This window comes from Rutilus rutilus, assembly GCF_951802725.1.
Source record: "Rutilus rutilus genome assembly, chromosome: 8".
Taxonomy (NCBI): domain Eukaryota; kingdom Metazoa; phylum Chordata; class Actinopteri; order Cypriniformes; family Leuciscidae; genus Rutilus; species Rutilus rutilus.
In genome coordinates this window covers 36,108,256-36,128,854 of record NC_140222.1, presented here as the reverse complement: position 1 = coordinate 36,128,854, position 20,599 = coordinate 36,108,256, and the positions used below count along the sequence as shown (strand labels likewise).

The window sequence follows — 20,599 nt, the reverse complement described above, 5'->3', positions numbered from 1 at the left end:
GAAATCTGCTCACCCTACATATATCAACTCAGTCCCTTAATTTAAAGTTCATGTAAGAATGTAATGTAATGTTCAATAAGAATGAAATCATATAAGAATAGGCTACATTTAAATCTCTAAAAAAAAGTGTTCATGTAAACATAGCTGTTGTCCATCATACCAGAGTTTTTCCAGTTTGCAGTTTGGATCCTCCATCAGTGCAGTGAGCTCTGAATCTCCAGGGTGATTGTAGCTCAGATCCAGCTCTCTCAAATGTGAGGAGTCTAACCTCAAAGCTGAAGCCAGATGAGAGCATCCTTCTTTTGTCACCATACAGCCAGATAATCTACAATGACAGACATCAAAGGCATAAATATGTATAAATGTATATCCCCTCAGTTTTATGACTATTTTAAAATTACCTCAGCTTCTCCAGTTTACAGTTTGGACTCTTCAGTGCATCAGAGAGCAGCTTCACTCCAGAATCTTTCAAGTTATTGTTACTCAGGTCCAGCTCCTTTAGGCAGGAGTTTGACGACTGTAGAGCTGAAGCCACACTTTCACAAGTCAGATCAGTGAAATTACAGATGGACAATCTAAACAGAAGATTAAAAATGGCATCACTGACCCTTATGTAAGAACTGCATATTGCAATGTATTCAATGCTTTACAAAACCCAGTAAACACAGAACATTCCCAAATAAGAACATTCTAGGAACATTCTCTGTATGTTTTTTTTTTTTTTGTAACCAAAAACTAACCTTCCCAGAAGGTTGCAGAGAGGGTTTTTTGTAACATCCTAAAGAGAATTTTTACAGAACGTTCCCTGCAGGTTATTTTTAGGTTTGACTAAAGTGAACCTTCCCAGAACATTATCCTAGTTAAAGTTAATAAGTTAATAAAATAACTGTTTATTAATTTTTTTTATGTCTGTGACTAAATTTTGTATTTCAAAAACCCTAGATTGTACTCAAGTCATTGTTATTTGGTGCTGAACAAGCCGATATGAAATCGTACATGTTAATGGAAAAATGTAATCTTATTTAATGCTCCATATAATGATTTATGTGCTTGGATTATTTCTCTTGATTAAACTACAGCTAAAAAGACATGGTTTGTAGTATTGATGCAGCAGTGCTGGATGATTACTGATGTATAGCAGGGTTAATGATATCAGAGTAGTGTATAACTTAAAATTTGCTATAACATTATTCGAAACTGGCAAATAACAGTATATTTGATAATTTCCACTTTTATCCAACAAATACACTCTCTATATACTGTTGGTAAAATGTAATAAAATAAAGGAATCTGACAAACAAACCTCAGTTTTTCTAGTTTACAGTTTGGACTTTTCAGTGCATCAAACAGCAGCTTCCCTCCAGAATCTTCCAAGTTATTGATACTCAGGTCGAGCTCTCTCAATGAAGAATTTAATTGTAGAGCTGAAGCCACACTTTCACAGCACTGATCAGTGAGATTACAACCTGAGAATCTAAAATAACAGTAAATGGTTAATTGACACTTTGCGGAATTCCCATTTAAATAGGAAGGTCACAAAACTGTTTGATCTTAATGTTAACAACTGTTAGTTTGCCCTACACATTTCAAAGCACCATTCATCACCATCATAGTTGATCTCTCTAGAAAGGATAAAAAAAAAAAAAATACACAGAAGATAATAGAGATGCACAGGTCCACCAGCCATAAATCGGAAATGGATGGTTTTTGCTCCAAACACACAATCGGCAACCAGACGAATTTTAGCTTTATTTTGGCGATCTCTATTTCGGACTTGCACACAAACTACATTGCAATCATTTCCCAAAATGTCTTGTGTGGAAATATTACGAGGTCTGTAAACAGGACGTTAACACAAGCCAAATGTTCAAGCCTCACTGTCTTGTGTTCTGCCATGTCGTGTTGGATACTTTGCCAGTTTTGTTTTAATCTTTCATTTATGTTTTCTCTGCTTTCCCTCCTGATTTCCCCAGGCAGTTTCTCACGAGCCCTGGTCTCGCTTTCGATCTCCAATCGGGGAATGCCTTTGTCTCTGCTCTGCTTCACGTGCCGGCGCCGCCGCCATACTGTACATTATTATTGCTCCTCTATGCCCAGTCTTTCTAAAACACGTAGATTTCTACAAAGCCCCTCCTTCCGAAAAGCGTATTTTATTCTGATAGGCCTTACCATAATCGTGATATCAGAGTAAAGAAGTTAGGTTTGATCTTTACGTTTACAACTGTTTTTTTGCCATACACATTTCAAAGCACCATTCATCACCGTCATAGTAGATCTCTCTAGAAAGGATTAAAAGAAAAAAAAAAATGATACCAAATACAAAACAACAAGAATAAATACAAAACAACAGCATAGGCTAAATAAAAGCAGAGAAAATTAGAAACATACACAGTAGCACTACACACTAATTTGCATAATACCGACCGCGATATATAAGGAGAACTGGAGTACTGTAATTATCACAGTATTCATATACACAGATTCCACCACACTTCTCCCCAAAATGCTCACATTCAATAGAAACTTGAAAAATTACACATTTTAGTGGCACACTTACTCTTTATTAATGCATTTTGCATGACATAAAAGGTGGTCAAAAATCTAAATTTCCCAATTATTCTAATATCTATGGTAATATAGTGGTGCAGGAATGACGTCACTTTGTAGGCCAACTGGCAGTTCGCATCACACTGGTTCCCTCAACAAAAACCCTCTCTGTGGGTTCAACAGAAGTTTATGATACTTACACGTTTTGTTCATCAAGATAATTTTCACAGATAAAAAAAATTTATGAATTTGAAATGAAATGCAGTCACCAGAAGTAAAAAGCTAAAGGCAGGCTATAAACTAACTACAGCACGGTCCCACGACTTCAACATCACCATCACTAAGCCTACAACAACTCTTAGTTTTTATCTAAAAACATTTTCCCAGAACGTTTTAGTTAGACTAGTTTATAGGAGAAAAATGGGCCTCTGTTGGTTTAGCCACTTGTTAGCAATCACATTTTTCAAGACACGTAACATCTTTAAAAAAAATCACGAGTGGGGAAATACTGATGTATTTTATGTCGTAGAATAAAACTTAAAAGTGTCTTGAGCTTGAATTCAACACAGACCTTATTTCAGCCATTTAAAGGCACACTATGCAAGATTTGTACCTTACAGTTTTTTACAATTGCTATGACAGTTTTTTCAATACATTTAACAAGTTTCCTAAACTCTTAACGCATCAACACACCTAAAACACACAATTGGCAAAACGGTTAATTTCATGCTCAAAATCACACATTGTAAACTAAACTCCAAAACTAATTTTCAAAATACAATAATACACTAACACAATACACTATGTCTAACAAAACACTGCAAACATGTTTCAAAATCAAATAATTATTCAAAACATTAACACATGTTCTCTTCCAACAGGAACATTTAGTCAATCATAACACAATGACAAAAAAAACACTATCATCAGCTGAAATTACAGAAACTGCATTATTTTATGTGTCAATTCTGCCCTTATACAACAGACAGTATTGTATTGATCATAGATTGTGTTTTGCACTGCAGTTTTTTGAAGTTGCTCTACATTTTTGTTTTGTTTGTAATGTAAATGCATGCATTTTGTTGTAGTTTTTTTTGCAGCAGAAATTCAATACAACAAAATAAATGACCCTTCTTAGAGTAGCTTTATAGAATGTATGGTTTATGAAAAAAAGAAGACAGAGACAGAATTGCTGCAGTAACGGCTTTATTTGCAACAGGACATTTCTGCAAGATAACAAAAATATGCAATATAGCTGCCATTTACAGTATTACTGTATGTGAAAATACAAAATATACAAACAGAAAAAGCCATCTTCTAATCTGCATTAGGCCATATGTTCTCATCCACATCACACCTGATATCTTCCCTGGCAAGGCATCTTGGGAAGAATCTTTTGGCATGCCTTATCCACCCCTGGCAGTGTTCAGCTGTGATGTCTTGGTATGCAGCATCTTTTGCATCCAGGAGGGACATTTGGTCCTGTGGACTATGGTCAAAAACCTTTCATCTCCAGGCTGAGAAAACTCCTCAATGGGGTTGAGGAAAGGGAAGTAAGGGGCAAGGAAAATGGACATCATCCTCTGATGGGCGTCAAACCAGGCTGTGACTAGACGGAATGGTGGAATGCCACATTGTCCCATATTTGCATAACTTCAATCAGCTGTTTCTCAGTAGCAATGGAATAAAATACAGGGGATATATTTGTGTTTCAATTCACAATATAAGCAGCTGTTTATCTTGACTTTAGCCTGTAAGGTTAGGTTTAGAACATGGTGTTATCTGTTCTGACATACAGTGTTAAAGCATTGGTAAATTTGGCAGTAAAAATCCATTGTTTTGGTCTTGTTTGAGCTTGTGTGTAAAAGAAGTTCAAGCATTTTAAATTTGTGTTAATTGTATGCATTTTGTGTTAAAGCAACAAGAAATGTGTTAATAGTATAGCTTACACAGATGGATGTAGTGCTAACTGTGTTAAGAGTTTTGGAAAATTGTTAAAAGTATTGAAAAATCTGTCATAGCAATTGTAAAAAACTGTAATATAACAGCTTCGAAATCGTTTCGATGGTGAACGAACTCGTAGTAGGGTGAATCATCAGCAACAGCGATGCTGACCTGGCGTCCTTGTTGTTGGACTAGTAAGTAAATCTCTTATTTGTAAACTTGCTTGCGTTCTATGTTGTATGTTGTTGCGCTTGCTTGCATGTCATTTTTTACTAAGTTGTTCATTCTTCCATTGTTGATAATAAGACCAGTCCACTAATTTCCAAGTCTAGCTAGCTGTCGATTAGCAGAGCTATTAGAAGACTTGATAACAAACACTTGTTTCTCTTGTTTTTGCGTTATGTTTTATTGCCCAGCTTGCCTCACCAGCAAGTTTACCAGCTGAATTCAGGTTGTGATGTGTATTTGTCACGTAGTCCTTTGTCTGGTTCAGGTTTCAGCTTATGCAAACTTTAGCTGGCCTATTTGTATGAAATCGTGAGTAGACATCTTCGGAGGCTATCTGTGCCTGTTCGATGTCCTACGCTTCCATCCTACTGAACAGGTACTGGTATACATGGGGGAAGGGATCAGGTTGTGAGTGCAGAGACTGCTCTGCGTGAGTGGTATTTACGACAGTAACATTGAATACAAGTACTCCACAGCGACTCTAGGGGTCGCTGTTTGACAAAAACGGAAACTGCATAGTGTGCCTTTAACCAAAAAACCCATTGACTTCGGGATGATCGAACCGGAAGTGCTAAAATGCTAACTCATTTCATTTCTGCCTTTTGGCCAAGCGGCAACCTTCCTTTCTCTCTCTTGAAACCAACACGGAAGTGACTTAAACTGCAATTCAGCGACTGGTCGCTAGAGACAGGCTGCGAAAGAGAGTCAATCCCATGTTAAAATGGCCAACTTTACAGCAGAAAAAAATGTTTACAGCCTGGTGCAAAAAGTGGTTTTGGTCAATATAGCTAATTTTGCCCTTCATGCCAAATGTGAGGGGACTGAATTTTTTATAATTCACCCGTTTAAATTATATTAAGCCTTAAAGTTCTGCATAATTAAGGGTGTGGCCACTTGAGTGACAGGTGGATTGCTGCTGCTGTCAACTATGAGCCGTTTGTCTGCTGTCTGTTAGCGTCAGTTCACATCTGCTAATCCCACCTTTTTGCCCATTTTTGTTTATGACGGTAAAGTCACGGACACTACATCCATATTTCTTTTTACAGTCTATGATTTTGGCCCACAAAGTGATGTCATACCTTCACCAACTTGACTGACCTTCTGGATCCCAGAATTCTGGATTTGACCCATGAACGTGTAAGCAGGAAAAAAAGAGCATGGATTCCAATGTTCTCAGATCAGTTTCAGCCCTCATTCATATGCGGATATAAATCGAATATGAATCGGATATGTGCATTTGCGCCTGCCATGTAAGAGGAAAGATCGGATATTCCCGTCAATGCGAGTCGTACTAAAAAAGTGACTTTTTGAAACATTTCGCATTACAGATATATCAATAAAAAATTAAACATCTCTAGTTGACTAGCAGAGTATTAATTTCGTTTGTTTGTTTTAAATAAAAGCCGATCTGGCGCTGAAAAGTGTTGCTTTTGAAATCATCCTGAATGCTCGTTTGTTAGTCCTGAGTTCTGAGTTGTTGTCAGTGACGGCAGCTCGTGCACAGACCCGCGGTTCAGTCCCGTCGTGGAGACTTTATATTCGTTCCAGTGAAATCATAAAATGCACGCAAACATGTCCCTGCTCTTGATATACAATCTCTAATGAACACATGTTTTTAATGTTTTTAAAACATTTCAGGATTTTTCTCCACACAATTGTATATTGACCCCATTCCTCAGCTGGGATCGTGCAGAGCCCTTTGAAATGGCATTGATTTGAACTTCAACATTCTGGTTTCCGTTGAAGCCAATTGTGTGGAGAAAAATCCTGAAATGATTTCCTCTAAAAACTTAATTACTTTTCCACTGAAAAAAGAAAGACATGAACATCTTGGATGGCATTGGGGTGAGTATATTATCAGAAAATTTTCATTTTGAGGCTAAAGTCTATTCCGGCGCAGTATATTCTATAATGGATAGCCTAATGCTATGTTGGTAGATTGGCACCTGTAGAATTTCCTTTTGTTGAAAGTAAAAGTAAAGCCCAGATAAAAGTAAAAAGCTATTATTTTGTGTAGATCCATGTCCGAGGCTGTTCAACTTCACAAATGTATTTCTTTACACACACACACACACACACACACGTTTATTCTGGTGTTGTAAATAAATCTTAACCACTGATTCTTATTGCATCCACTTTCTGAAGGCCAAATAAAGTGCTGCTTTTGCTTTCACATAAAAACACACCGTCTCACAACATGCCGGCCACAACACTACTACAATAACTGAAGCTACGCCTTCTTTCTTTGTGTATGCATTGGGCGGCATTATGCAAATATTTCCACCTACTGACGTGGGTATGTGAGGGAGAATTCGATCGAGGCGTTTTAGCTAGGTCTGGATCTGCCTTCTCTTCTAGATAGAATAAATCTTTTTGTGGGAGACTTTGTAACTTTGCAGATCTTATACATGCCCAAACACCTACATAACACACTAAAGAAAAAGGAAAACAAGAAAAATAATCATATGAGCCCTTTAAATCAAAACAACTGCTCATACTGCATGTGTGTAGCATCTTTGTTTGGATCGTGATTAAAATGCAGTGGTTGCCTCTAATTTCAAATGGCTATGGATATTTTTTGTTTAAGGCCAGTTTGGCCTGTTATAGAGCAAATAAACAACTAATACATTTGCTTGAACAAAGAAAAAAAATCAGCAACCAGTAGCGAAATCTGCTAATTTTTCTAGTAAAAAAAAAAAAAAAAATCATAATCAGCCATTAAAAATAATGATCACTAGAAGATAAACTGTTATTATAATGAGATTACAACTCATTCCATGTTTAGACTTCTCTTTCAATCTTGCTAAACTGCTATGGCACAGTGATTACAAAATATTTAAAAAATATGCCACTTTATGACAAAATGCTTACAGGGCTTTTCTGCAGTTCCTCACAGCTGGTATCAGTCTTCTTTTGCCTTCTTCTGATGCGTTTAATTTCTTGGAGTCCAGTTCATCCAGCGGCTCATCTGACATTTGAATGATGTAGGCTATTGCTGAGCAGCGAGCAGGAGAGAGTTTCTCTGAGACCATGTCTGATTTCACAAACTCCTGAATCTCTCTGTAGAAAGTCTGATCATTCACTTCCAGCAGACAGAGGAACAGATTGATGGATTTATCAGCTGGGAGTTGTTCATCACCTTTAATTTTATCTTTAATATACATCGCGGCTCTTTTGATGGCACTGCACTTCTCTTGGGAGCGCTGCAAGAATCGAGAGAGAGAGAGAGCCCTGAAAGAATCACGGACACTCTTGATGGTATCTGAGTTATTTTCTGTGTGCATCAGTAGATCCTGTAAGAGTCTCTGATTGGACTCCAGTGAGATGCCCAGCAAGAATCGCAGGAAAAGATCCAAGCGTCCATCCTGCAATGATTCATCAATTACTTCTTTGAGCCGCATGTCCAAAGACTTTTGCTGGGAGAGAAACTCATAGAAAGCTGCCAGAAACTCCTGAAAGCTCAGATGTATGAAGCAGTAGACTTTCTTCTGATGAATCACAGATTCCTCCTTAAAGATTTCAGTGCAAATCCCAGAATACACTGAGGCATCAGTGACGTCTATGCCGCTCTCAATCAGGTCCTCCTCATAGAACATCACATTGCCCTTCATCAGCTGTTTGTGAGCCAGTTCAGCGAGTTTCAAAATCATGTCTCTGTTGAACTGCAGGAGTTTCTCTGGATCTCTCTCTTCATACTTCTGGTTCCTCGTGTTGATCTGAATCAGCAGGAAGTGGATGTACATTTCAGTCAGAGTTTGAGGGATTTCTGCACTGACATCTTGTTTCAGGATGTTTTGAAGCACAGTGGATGTGATCCAGCAGAAGACGGGTATGTGACACATGATGTGAAGGCTTCTTGATTTTTTAATGTGTGAGATGATAATGCTGGCTTGATGCTCGTCAATGATTCTCTTCCTGAAATATTCCTCCTTCTGAGGGTCATTGAATCCCTGAATTTCTGTCACACGGCTGATGTATTTGGAGGGGATCTGATTGGCTGCTGCTGGTCTGGAGGTGATCCAGATGTGAGCAGAGGGAAGCAGATCTCCTTTTATGAGGTTTGAAATCAACACACCCACTGATGAAGTCTCATCGACATCAGAAACTTTCTCATCATCAGAAAACATCAGTGTAATTCTGCTTTCATCCAGACCATCAAAGATGAACACAATTTTACAATTATCATAAATCTTTGAGTCCAGTTCTTTAAGTTCAGGATGAAAGTCCAGCAGAAGGCTGTGAAGACTGCACTGATGATCTTTAATCAAGTTCAGCTCTCGAAATGGAAGCACAAACATGAAATCTACATCCTGATTGGCTTCTCCCTCGGCCCAGTCCAGAATTAACTTCTGCACTGAGACGGTTTTTCCAATTCCAGCATTGCCTTTAGTAAGAACAGTCTTGATGTGGTCTTTCTCCTCACATCCTGGTTTAGGTAAGGCTTTAAAGATGTCATTGCAGTATATTGGAGTATCTTGTGAAAGTTGTGTTCTGGGTGTTTTCTCCATCTTTAAAATCTCATGTTCTTCATTCACCCCTTTAGCATATCCCTCTATAATGTAGAGCTCTGTGTAGATCCTGTTCAGGAGGGTTGGATTCTCTTGTAGATTGATTCCCTCAAATAAGCGCTCATACTTGTTCTTCATTCTGGTTTTGTGAGTGGTTTTGGCTGTCTTCATGGCATCACTCACTGCTTGGTAAGAATCCTGCAGTTCTCCAGTAACATTATTTTCCTCACTGCAAAAACATCAAAAAGGAAAGAAATTACAGCATTTAGTCTACACTTCTCTGCACAAGTGTTACACAGAAGTAGCTTTCTCAGGTATATGCCATGCTGACATTGCACACGGAAATATATTGTAAATGTATCTACATCTATACTTGTATCCTTTGTATAGGCAAAAATCTCACTTGGCTCCAGGGGTCACTGCTCTATTATGAATATAACAAGAACTCATACAGGGGCATTTCACATCTTCATTTTTGGGGGCATTTTTATTCATTTTGTTGGCATTTCCGACCTTGCATGATGCCATTTTACACATCAGACTAGTTTACTTGTTAAGCTTAATCGAAGTATTTATCCTAAACTAGGTTGGCTCTATTGAGATGTTTTAATAGTGATAATAATTTCACAGCAGTGGCAAACAATGTTGAAACTTAATGGCAAACATGATTGTTACCTGGCTGTCACTGAAGGCAGGTCAAGAACACATGGATGCTGCTCGACTTGCGTGTGTTAACGGTGTTGGCTGCGCCCTCAGGAGGACACATTTTGAAAAAGGCCTAAAGAGCAGATGCTTGAGCACCAATTGAGGTCTATCTGTGCATGTGCCTATCATTAGCCAAAGCAGTGATTTAATAATTGTATTTAAAATCTTATATAAAAAGACAACACACATCTACTCAATTGAATGTATAATACCCAAATTGTCATTAGGGTTCAGCTCAATCAGTTAAGCTCAAACAACAGTACTAGTGGCATAATGCTGATAACCTCAAAAATAAATTTCAACTGGTCCCTCATTTTCTTTACAAAAGCCATTTAAACAAAAATTTTGCTTACTAAACTTTTCTCTGTAATGTTATATACTGTAAAATTTTACAACTTCGTTGCCAACACAATACATCGCCTAAAACCCAAATATGACTGTAAAATGATGAGTTAGACAGCTAAGGTTTAACCAGAATTGATGCGTGTGTGTGTGTGTGTGTGTGTGTGTGTGTGTGTGTTTAAATAAGCTACCAGGAGTAATATTTGTAATAAAAACATAAAATTGGGCCTCCTCTCTTTCTCCTAGAGATACAGAGAGAAGACAAAGCAATCGTTTTGTTTCAGGTTTGTCTCTCAAATACTGGACAAATAATCTCACATGTGTTCAGAGGTCACAGCTCCACTTCTGAAATGTATGGGTGGATCCATTGAATTTGTAGACTTCATAGACACGCTGCTGGGACATGGTGCATCATCCTCTTCTCTCCTCTCACAGCGACGCTCTTTAGCAGGAGAGTTCTCCTCTGTATCCATTATTACAGATGCTTTTCTGAAAACATTAAACACAGTACAAGGACATTTTTTATTAGGTTATGCATAAACACTGTGTTAATTAAGTCACTTTTACTGAGGCAGATGCAAAAGCATAGTTTTAATGACACCATCTGCATGTTTAACCCTCATGTTGTGTTCGAGTCATTTTGACCCAGAGAGGATTTTCTTTTTCCTGAAAACGCTTGGACTTAACACACCCAGGCTATAAATACTCTCCCAAATTTTTGGGGGATAATTTGTGATTCCCCATTAATTATAAATATTTGGATCAGTTAAAGGATTCGTTCGCTCCAGAATTAAAATTTCCTGATTATTTACTCACCCTCACGTCATCCAAGATATTCATGTCTTTCTTTCTTCAGTTGAAAAGAAATTAAGGTTTTTGAGGAAAGCATTCCAGGATTTTTCTCCATATAGTGAACTTCAATGGGATGCAATGGGTTGAAGGTCCAAATTGCAGTTTCAATGCAGCTTCAAAGGCTCTAAACAATCCCAGCCGAGGAATAAGGGTCTTCCCCCTCTAGGATGTGAGTGAAGGCTGCAAGTAACAAAAATGAGGACGGAGCGTCATAGAGCGTCATCAGCAGCGCTCAAAGGATCTGCCTTTATGTTTTTAAAGTTTGTTTATTTAAGAAATTAATAAATAATAAAGATAAAGCAAGATGCCCTGTTGATAAATGTGTGATATATGATTTATTTAAACGACAAAGGTAAAGCATAAATTAAAAATATTGTGACAGATGTGAAGGGGGAGGAGAATTTATACGTGCATCAGGTTTCTCGACAAGAAAGACTTCAGCATAGGAAACACCTGTGCATTCTCGCTCATGACTCCTTAGGAAGCTCCTCACTCCTCGATCCTCGCCTCCTCGTGGTGCAATTAGAGAATTGAGATGTCCTTCAAGATGGCTGAGCTCAATCGGTTTCCGGGTCATAGGATGGAGGACGAAGGGGCGAGGAAACGATGAGGGATATTGAGAAGCACCCCATCTCATTTTCTCCTCCAACTTCAAAATCGTCCGACATTGCTGTTTTACCTTTTTTTTGTAAATGGCTTTTGTAAAGGGTTTGATTATCCCTGCGTCTCAATGTCCATACTATCCATCCTAAACAGAATGTGAGATTAAAATAAATGTGTGTGTGTCCCAAAGCATAGTTTGTTGAAAAGAGTATGCCAGAAGTCTCCGGATGGTCAACTATTTCCTGTGGATTTTCGAAGTGTGGATCCGTGCTCACTATAACAGCTAATATTACCCACAACCCACTGCGCTTTGGAGGAGGAACTACAAACACGAGTAAAAAGTGTTAAAAAACTACAAAAAAAAAGAGATTTAGATAAAGGCTTGAGTGACTAATCACAGTTTAACCTGATAAAAAATATATTTATTTAATGTTATCCGTGTTATAGTTCATCTGCAATAACAATGTGGACTTTTCTAAAGATCCATTTGGCCATTAACTTTTAAATGCATCATTATGCATTAATATGAGGATAGTCTCAGCATGAAAGACCCGTGACTGCAGATCAACATGCTTCTGCATTTGTCTCTGATACAGTAGGAAATTAAATTAAATGTGGAGGATCTTAACTGTGATAAGATGACAGGCCAGTTTACTGTGACAGGATGCGACAGAGAGCAACCGTTAAAGACGCTATTTTATGATGTGATAGTATGGACCTTAGAGGACCACAGAGGACCTTGACGACGTTGATGGCGTATACATCCGTTTTCGTCTCGATGGGAGCGTGTTCAACCTGAGGCGTCTGCAGGCCCGCACAAAGACCATGGAGCTACTGATCCGGGAGCTGCTGTTTGCTGATGATGCCGCCCTCCTTGCTCACACAGAGACAGCTATGCAGCGAATCACGTCCTGTTTCGCAAAAACTGCTCAGATCTTCGGCCTTGAAGTCAGCTTGAAGAAGACGGAAGTTCTGCATCAGCCCGCACCACAAAAAGAGTACCATCCACCAAGTATCTCGATCGAACAAACAGAACTGAAGGCTGTCCACCATTTTAGCTACTTGGGGTGCGTGATCTCGTCTGACGCCAAGATCGACAAAGAAATCGACAACAGGCTGGCCAAGGCAAATAGAGCATTCAGCAGATTATACGGACGCGTCTGGAACAACAACAACCTCAAAAAAGACACGAAGGTCAGTGTATACAAAGCTGTCGTGCTGACCACTCTCCTGTATGGCGCTGAGTCATGGGTCACGTACCGCCATCACCTGAGACTCCTCGAGCGCTTTCATCAGCGCTGCCTCCGCACTATCCTCAACATTTGTTGGAATGACTTTGTTGCCAACACTGAAGTCCTCGAGTCAGCGGAGGTCACTAGCATTGAGGCTATGGTACTCAAGGTACAACTTCGCTGGGCAGGGCATGTCTCCAGGATGGAGAACCATCGCTTACCTAAGATCGTGCTGTATGGGGAATTGTCCTCTGGCTACCGTAACATCGGGGCACCACGAAAGCGGTACAAAGACTTGCTGAAGAAGTCCCTCACTGCTTGCTGCATCGATCACCGTCAGTGGGCAACACAAGCAGCTGATCGCGACTCCTGGCGGCGCACAGTCCATCAGGCCACCTCCCTCTTTGAAGATGCTCGCAGGGCCAGTATGGAGGACAAAAGGAGAAGAAGAAAAAAACGTGTCCCCTCAGCACCCATCCTGGACCAGACCTTTACCTGCAGCAGTTGTGGCAGGACCTGCCTGTCCCGCATAGGCCTCGTCAGCCACCAGCGTGCCTGTAGAAAACTTGGATTTCCTTCCCAAATCTTCGTTCACGAAGCCAAGCCATGATGATGAGTATGTCCCAAAGCTTGTGTACTCTTCTGCTACACACTCAGAAATGTGTACTTTTTCTTCACAAAAAGAGTACATACTGTTAGGGTGTAAGTAGGCGAATTGAGATACAGCATTCGTCTTTACACATTTGCTTTGTAAACACTGGGTCGGTACTTCCGCCGACGTCACGCGTGATCTTTCCTCCGTTATGCGTGAAGTCGTGGACGCGCATCGTAGAGCTAGTGCAAGACGAGCATTTGTGGTCAAAAGGTATATAAATAAAAAAAATCTTTTAGAAAAGGACCAATCATTTCGCTAGATAAGACCCTTATTCCTCGGCTGGGATCGTGTGTAGAGCCTTTGAAGCTGCACTGAAAAACCTCAAACTCAAAAACCTTAATTTATTTTCGACTGAAGAAAGAAAGACATGAACATCTTCGATGACACGGGGATGAGTAAATTATCGAGGAAATTTTAATTCTGGAGTGAACGAATCCTTTAAAAGAATTAACTTGATGTAGCTGAATTAATATTACAATCAATTAATCTGTTCGTCCATCGAACACTTAGTATTGATCGTCTTTCAACTCTCAGAAAGGATATTTTTCATGGCCAAAAAAAAAAAAAAAAAAAAAAAACTTTCTTAGCATATAGCTGTGATCACATTGTTAAAGGGTAACTAAACCCTAAACCAACTTTTTTTAGTTAATGATCTGTAAGAATGGGGCTTTATTAGTGCTGTTCATTGATTCGAGCAACTTTTTTGACATTTGGGTATAAAGTGTTTTATTTCTACAATATATGGTGTAAAAACATCTGAGTGCTGCCCTCTTCAGGTTGAACGGTGGCTACCGCAGTTGAATTTTCCTACTGGATGTTTGTGGTACTGCATGACGTAAGCAGGTTCCAGCTCACCACGCCCTTGGTACGAGCTACCACGCATAGTATTGCATCAGTTAGGATAGCTTCAAGTTAGAGTAGATTTATCTGTATTTAGTACAGTGGTCAGGAGGGTACGTAGGTGTAGTGTTGCTGGTTGCAACAGCACTGCTGGACTGCATAGCATTTCCAGCAGACTTGGAAATTAGGCGCCAGTGGTTGCATGCACTTGGCCTGGAAGACCGTGAGTTCCCGCCTAAAGCTCAAGTGTGCAACCTGCATTTTACGCGGGATTGCTTCTCCAACGCAATAGAGGTGGAAATGGGCTTCTTCACACAGCTCGCGCTGAAAAGCGAAGCAGTGCCAAACGCTGCTCCCCCTGCATGGACTCCACCACCGCAGCGGCGTCTTGATGTGAGTGATCATATATATTTTAATCACAATTTATGGTTAGGCTAAAGTATCCTCTGGGGTTGACAAACGCGCCGGCGCATTTTGCTGGATTTTTTCACATAAAGGCAAAATATGAATATGCCTACAGAGAGCGCGCGCTATTGACATCAACTCGATAAAACTCATCAGATGCATGTACTTTACGTCGTCTTGCGACCCTGTGAGTCACTGTCCATTTTAGAGTCTGACAGCAGCTGTCAATTAATCCGTCACTGCGGGTCTCAGGTGCACACCCCCTCTGCTCAGCCCCGCCCTCGGTTCGTCCACTCTATCTCCGCTGGGGTCTGCCCACTTTTCCAGCATTTTTCAAATGTTGCCAGTGGGTGGAGTCAGGCTCTGACCAGGGGTTTAGTTACCCTTTAAAGGGTAACTCAACCCCAAAGGGTAACTAAACCCCTGGTCAGAGCTAGGGGACGAACCCTCGGTTGCTGAGCTGGAGGGCATGCACCTGAGACCCGCGTTTCAATAGCGCCCATGAGAATGACTGACATCTCTAGCTTTTCATACAGATTACATAAACAGAGAATATTTGTTTTCGTTTTGAATTAGATAATTTAATAGCAGAGACTTAAATGTTTATAAAAAATATATTGCTTATGCCTGTGTGACAAGTATTCGCTGAGTTTTGTTTAAGTTGTGAGACGTGCTCCAGAAAAAAAGTTCAAGGAGACGGAGAGCAAGAAAGTTTATTATTTTTATTTTACAAAAGCACAATGTTTTTTTTCGACTGTAAGTGGAAGCATAAAAAAATAGACATTTAAGTCTGTATGACCATAAATGACGGAGTATTTTAAGTCTAATGTGACACTGACAAAATCCAGCAAAACGCGCCGGTGCATTTGTCGACCCCCCAGAGGATTAACTTTAGCCTAATAGGAAGGAACATAAATTGTGACTAAAAATATATGCCCACTCACATCAAGACGCCGCTGCGGTGGTGGAGTACATGCAGGAGGAGCAGCGTTTGGCACTGCGTCGCTTTTCGGCGCGAGTTGTTTGGAGAAGCCCATTTTACCTAGGCTACACGAAATAATCTAAATAACTTTATAAATGCTATGCTAACTAGATGCTAATATACGCTATTCTGATCGTTTTCAATACTCGCAATACCATCTACTGACTCGCTACAGAGGTCGTCTTCTTCTTCTTCTTCTTCTTCTTTAGGGTTTAATGGCGGTTGGAAAACCAGTTTAACAGTGCATTACCGCCACCAACTGGACTGGAGTGTGGAATGAGAGATTAAGCAGGAGAATAAAAAAGAAAGAAAAAAAAGAAAAAAAAAAGAATAATTAAATTATTTTATCTAAATCAGTTTTGTTAAGAAACTTAATTATATGACAATATATCTGGCCTGCTGTTTTCCCCAAGAGACCTAACAGTGAGACATCATGATGTTTTGCCTTCAGTAATGACTGAAAAAGGCGTTCCCTCTCGATAGTTTTCTCCTACACTGAAGGAGAACATGTTCAACCCTTTCTGGTTGATTACAATATATACATTTCCCAGTTGGGTGCTTGCCTATTTTATATAACGAAAGGTTGAGACCTGTATGTCCTATTCTCAGACGAGTGATTAAATTTTCTTCCCTACATTTCCAGCCCACCATTCTCCCAGCACCAACCTGTCTCTGTACACTATATAGATGCCTTCCAGTTTCACTATTGTCCCAATGCTCCTGCTAAACTGACTTTGTATACGTCCTGATAAATGTCTAAGCTTCATCTTTAGTTAATGGGAGTTTTTAGGTCAGCATGTTTGATTTTGAGTGTTGCTTTGGCCAGAATATCCACCTGCTCATTTCCCTCCACACCAACATGAGCAAGAACCCAAAGGAAGCATGTGGATAAACCCTTTAGCTCCATCCTATAAGGAATATGTTGATTTTGAATTGATGATATTGGATCTAAATAATGATTTGCCAGATTTAATACTCATAAGTGCAGACAAACTATCAGATGCAATAACAGTATTATTTGTTTCCCTCTCTTCTATCCACTGCAGGGCCAATAATATTGCAGTCAATTCTGTGGTATATACTGACACATGATCTGATATTCTTTTCTTAATATATGATTCACTTGCTGGGATATAAACTGCTGCACCTGCATGCCCTGTATCAGGGTCTTTGGAGCCATCTGTGAATATAAACACGGAGTCTGAAAAATGCACATCAAAATAATTCTGTATTATGTTACATTCTGGAAGTTTCTTTGACATATCCTTCAATTCCTGCTGTATGTTTAGTTCTACACTTGGTGTTGGGAATAACCAGGGAGGTATGGAAGACTGTGACACTCTAGAGCTGTAATCTAATTGTCTTAATCCTATGACTTCTGCCTTTGCATCACCAATTTGTCTCATTGTGTTCCCAGAAATCTGTCAAAATACTCTTGGCAGGATGGGACTCACATTGCCCCTGGAGATTAACCCAATATGCCAGCATTAACTTTATTCGCCTGATCCCTAATGGCATTTCTCCCATTTCCACCTGCTTTGCTGATACCGGAGATGTTCTGAAAGATCCACTACAAATTCTCAAGGCCTGAGCTTGTAATACATCCAACTTCTTAAGATTTGATTCTGCTGCTGACATGTACGCTACACATCCATAGTCAAAGACGGATCTCATGAGTGCCCAGTATATATTTTGTAGAGCTGCTCTGCTTGCTCCCCACTATTGATGACCTTTTTACATTTGTTCTTAACTTTGTCTAAATGAGTATTTCATGTGAGCTTCTCATCAAACCAAATCCCAAGAAATCTAACTGTTTTAACTTGCTCAAGTGGTTGTTCATATAACTTCAAGAAAATAGGCGTGATTTTATGCCTCCTTGAAAAACAAATCACCTGTGTTTTTGCTACAGATAATTTGAATCCCCATTTTTCCACAGCAACTATTGCAGCTTGCATTTTCTTATTGACATACAAAACATTTCGGCCTCTTACCCAATACCCACAGAGCCCCATCATCTGCGTACAAAGATTTCCCTACGCTTTGTTTAACCTGAGAGAAGATGTCATTTATCATTATGTTGAATAACAGCGGGCTACACACACTACCTTGCAGAGTCCCATTCTCCACCTTATATACACTGGAGTATTCTGCGCCTACTCTTACTTGTATTTCCCTGTCAAATAAAAAGTTCATAACCCAATTATATGTTCTACCACCAATACCCAATGACTTCAACTTAATAAGTAACCCTTCTTTCCAGAGCATATCATATGCTTTTTCTACATAAAAAAATACAGCAACCAATATTTCTTTGTTGGTCTGTGCTTTCCTGATTTCTGATTCTAAGCACAATATTGAGTCCATTGTATTCCGACCCCTACGGAACCCACTTTGGTATGGGTACATAAGAGCTTTGCTCTCTAGAAAATATGTTAAACGCTCTGTGACCATTCGTTCCATAATTTTGCATAAATGAGAAGTTAACGCAATAGGTCTGTAACTAGAAGGGTCTGATTGATATTTTCCAGGTTTTGGAATGGGCACTATTATTGCTTGTTTCCAAGCTAAAGGAAGTTGGCCAATATCCCAAACTTTATTAAACAATCCCAACACCATGTCCAGTCATGTGTGCCAACATTCCATAACATACACCATCTTTCCCTGGAGTGGTCTGACGAGCACTCGTAATTGCTCTTCTTAGCTCAAACATATTAAACGGTATATCTAACGGATCTCCTGACATCTCCCTTTTTCTGTTATATTGGGATTCTCCATTAAGATTCTACCTCTACACTGCCTAGCCTCATCTGTGAGATTACATGAACTATGAACCCTTTTAAATGTTTGTGAAAGAAGTTCCGCCTTTTCTAAATTATTGACAGCCAATTTGTTCCCAGTGCTCAACACTGGTATTTCATAATTTCTTCTAATCCCCCCCATTCTTCTAATCATGCCCCACACATCTGACAGCTGTACTTCCCTTCCAATAGTGCTACAATACTGCCTCCAAAAAGTTCGTTTTTGTATTCTTATTGTCCTCCTTACTATTGCTTGGGCCCTTTTATACTGGATCAAGCTACAGAGGTTTTGATGGAACAAGATGTTTTTATACCAGGGGCTGCCAAGGGCGTGGTGAGCTCGTGCCAAGGGCGCGGTGAGCTGGTGCCCTCTTACGTCACAGGGCACCACAACTTCCAATAGGAAAATTCAGCTGCAGTAGCCACCGCTCAACCTGAAGAGGGCAGCACTCAGACGTTTTTACGCCATATATTGTAGGATTAAAACACTTTATACCCAAATGGCAAAAAATGTAGGCTACTCGAATCAATGAACAGCACTAATAAAGCCCCAGTCTTACAGATCATTAACTAAAAAAAGTTGTTTTAGGGTTTAGTTACCCTTTAAAGGGACGTTGATTTACAAGGAGGGACCAGAATCAGACTCACTAGAATGTGCACCGAAGTTTTGACTAAATTACGAACACATAACTAATCTAAACAAACAGATACACACAAACAATCATGGCTAAAATGGAAAGTGAAGGGGAATGAACACACAGTTTGTTGGGCAAGGGGGTTTGCTGGATTATTCATTAAATTTAATGAATAAATGTGTGTTTGACTTGTCCAGAAGCTACACTAGTGTGCTTTAATGTTTAACTAGGAAGTTTGTGTCTTTATATTAATGTCCCTCCTATTTCCCTAGTTGACTACTGTAATCCATATTAAATACATTTATACTCCTATAGTAATAGTCTTATACAGAATGGAAATAAACCCAATAGAGAAAAACCTCAATCAACACAAAAGGTAAGTTTAAAGAAGTTAACAATAAGATTTATTAAACAAAAAGGAGAAAAAAAATATAAAACAAATGAGTAGGTATCAATAAAGACTGGAATGAAATATCAAATTGACTGTGGTGTATATTAGCCTACTTTTTTTTAAATACCTTTTAAAATAGTGTTCAGCAAAATAGTCTCAGCAAAATTTTGCAAAAAAATGTTGTTTCAACAACGCCAAAAAACAGTATAAAACACCAAAACGTCACATAAAGTAGAAAGTAAAAGATTAGAATAACAGTCAATATACAAGCGTGAGCCAACCAACACACACACACCAGTCAATCATACACAACCCAGGCTAGCGTTGGGGCCTTTACAACAGCGTATCTGGCCTCTTCACTCTAATGAGCCAAAATAAATCAACAGATCACCTGAACGCCTGTTTTTCAGGCAGATTTCCTCATGTAGTCTCCTCGACAGTCGGCAGAGGACGGCGCGCTTCTCTCCACGATGAAAGGACAGAAAATGAACCAGTCTTCACAACACTTATTAGCCTACACCTAGGCCTAACATTTAAGTATAACACACTTATTCAGCCGTTATATATGCTATTATAGGCTTAAACTCCCAAGACCCACGGAACTCTCTCTTACGATAAGCAGTTCTCCTTCTCTCTCATCCTCTGCTTTCTTCCCTTTTTTGGCGGTTCGCACCAGTTGCGCATTAACGCCACTCACTATGAACTTTAACCACTAAACCCCCCCCTCAATAATGTGCTACAGTCAGCGATGCGTGTTCGACTCCTCCTGCTTGAAAAAACAAACTAAACAAAATAAAATCACATCCTATTAATTATTAAATTGTGTTCTCCAAATATCTGAATTAAAGCTGCTCTTGTTTCACCCTCTCTCTAATCAGAATTCCCTTATATTCACAGTCAAAAAATAACCAATCACCAATAAACATGCTGGG

At 39.4% G+C, this 20,599-nt stretch overlaps 1 protein-coding gene across 1 annotated transcript in view; it reads right to left on the bottom strand.

Moving 5' to 3' along the window:
- The window catches only part of LOC311295349 (protein NLRC3-like), a 32,305-nt gene extending 12,171 nt beyond the window's left edge, over positions 1 to 20,134 (bottom strand). The window contains exons 1-6 of the mRNA XM_084416680.1: positions 20,059 to 20,134; positions 10,593 to 10,763; positions 7,591 to 9,456; positions 1,304 to 1,474; positions 402 to 575; positions 161 to 325 (exon numbers count right to left, since the gene is read on the bottom strand). Coding sequence (XP_084272806.1) covers positions 161 to 325; positions 402 to 575; positions 1,304 to 1,474; positions 7,591 to 9,456; positions 10,593 to 10,747 — 2,531 coding nt within the window. The 5' untranslated portion in view covers positions 10,748 to 10,763; positions 20,059 to 20,134. The remainder of the gene's footprint in view (positions 1 to 160; positions 326 to 401; positions 576 to 1,303; positions 1,475 to 7,590; positions 9,457 to 10,592; positions 10,764 to 20,058) is intronic.
- Between the last annotated feature and the right edge of the window lie 465 nt (positions 20,135 to 20,599).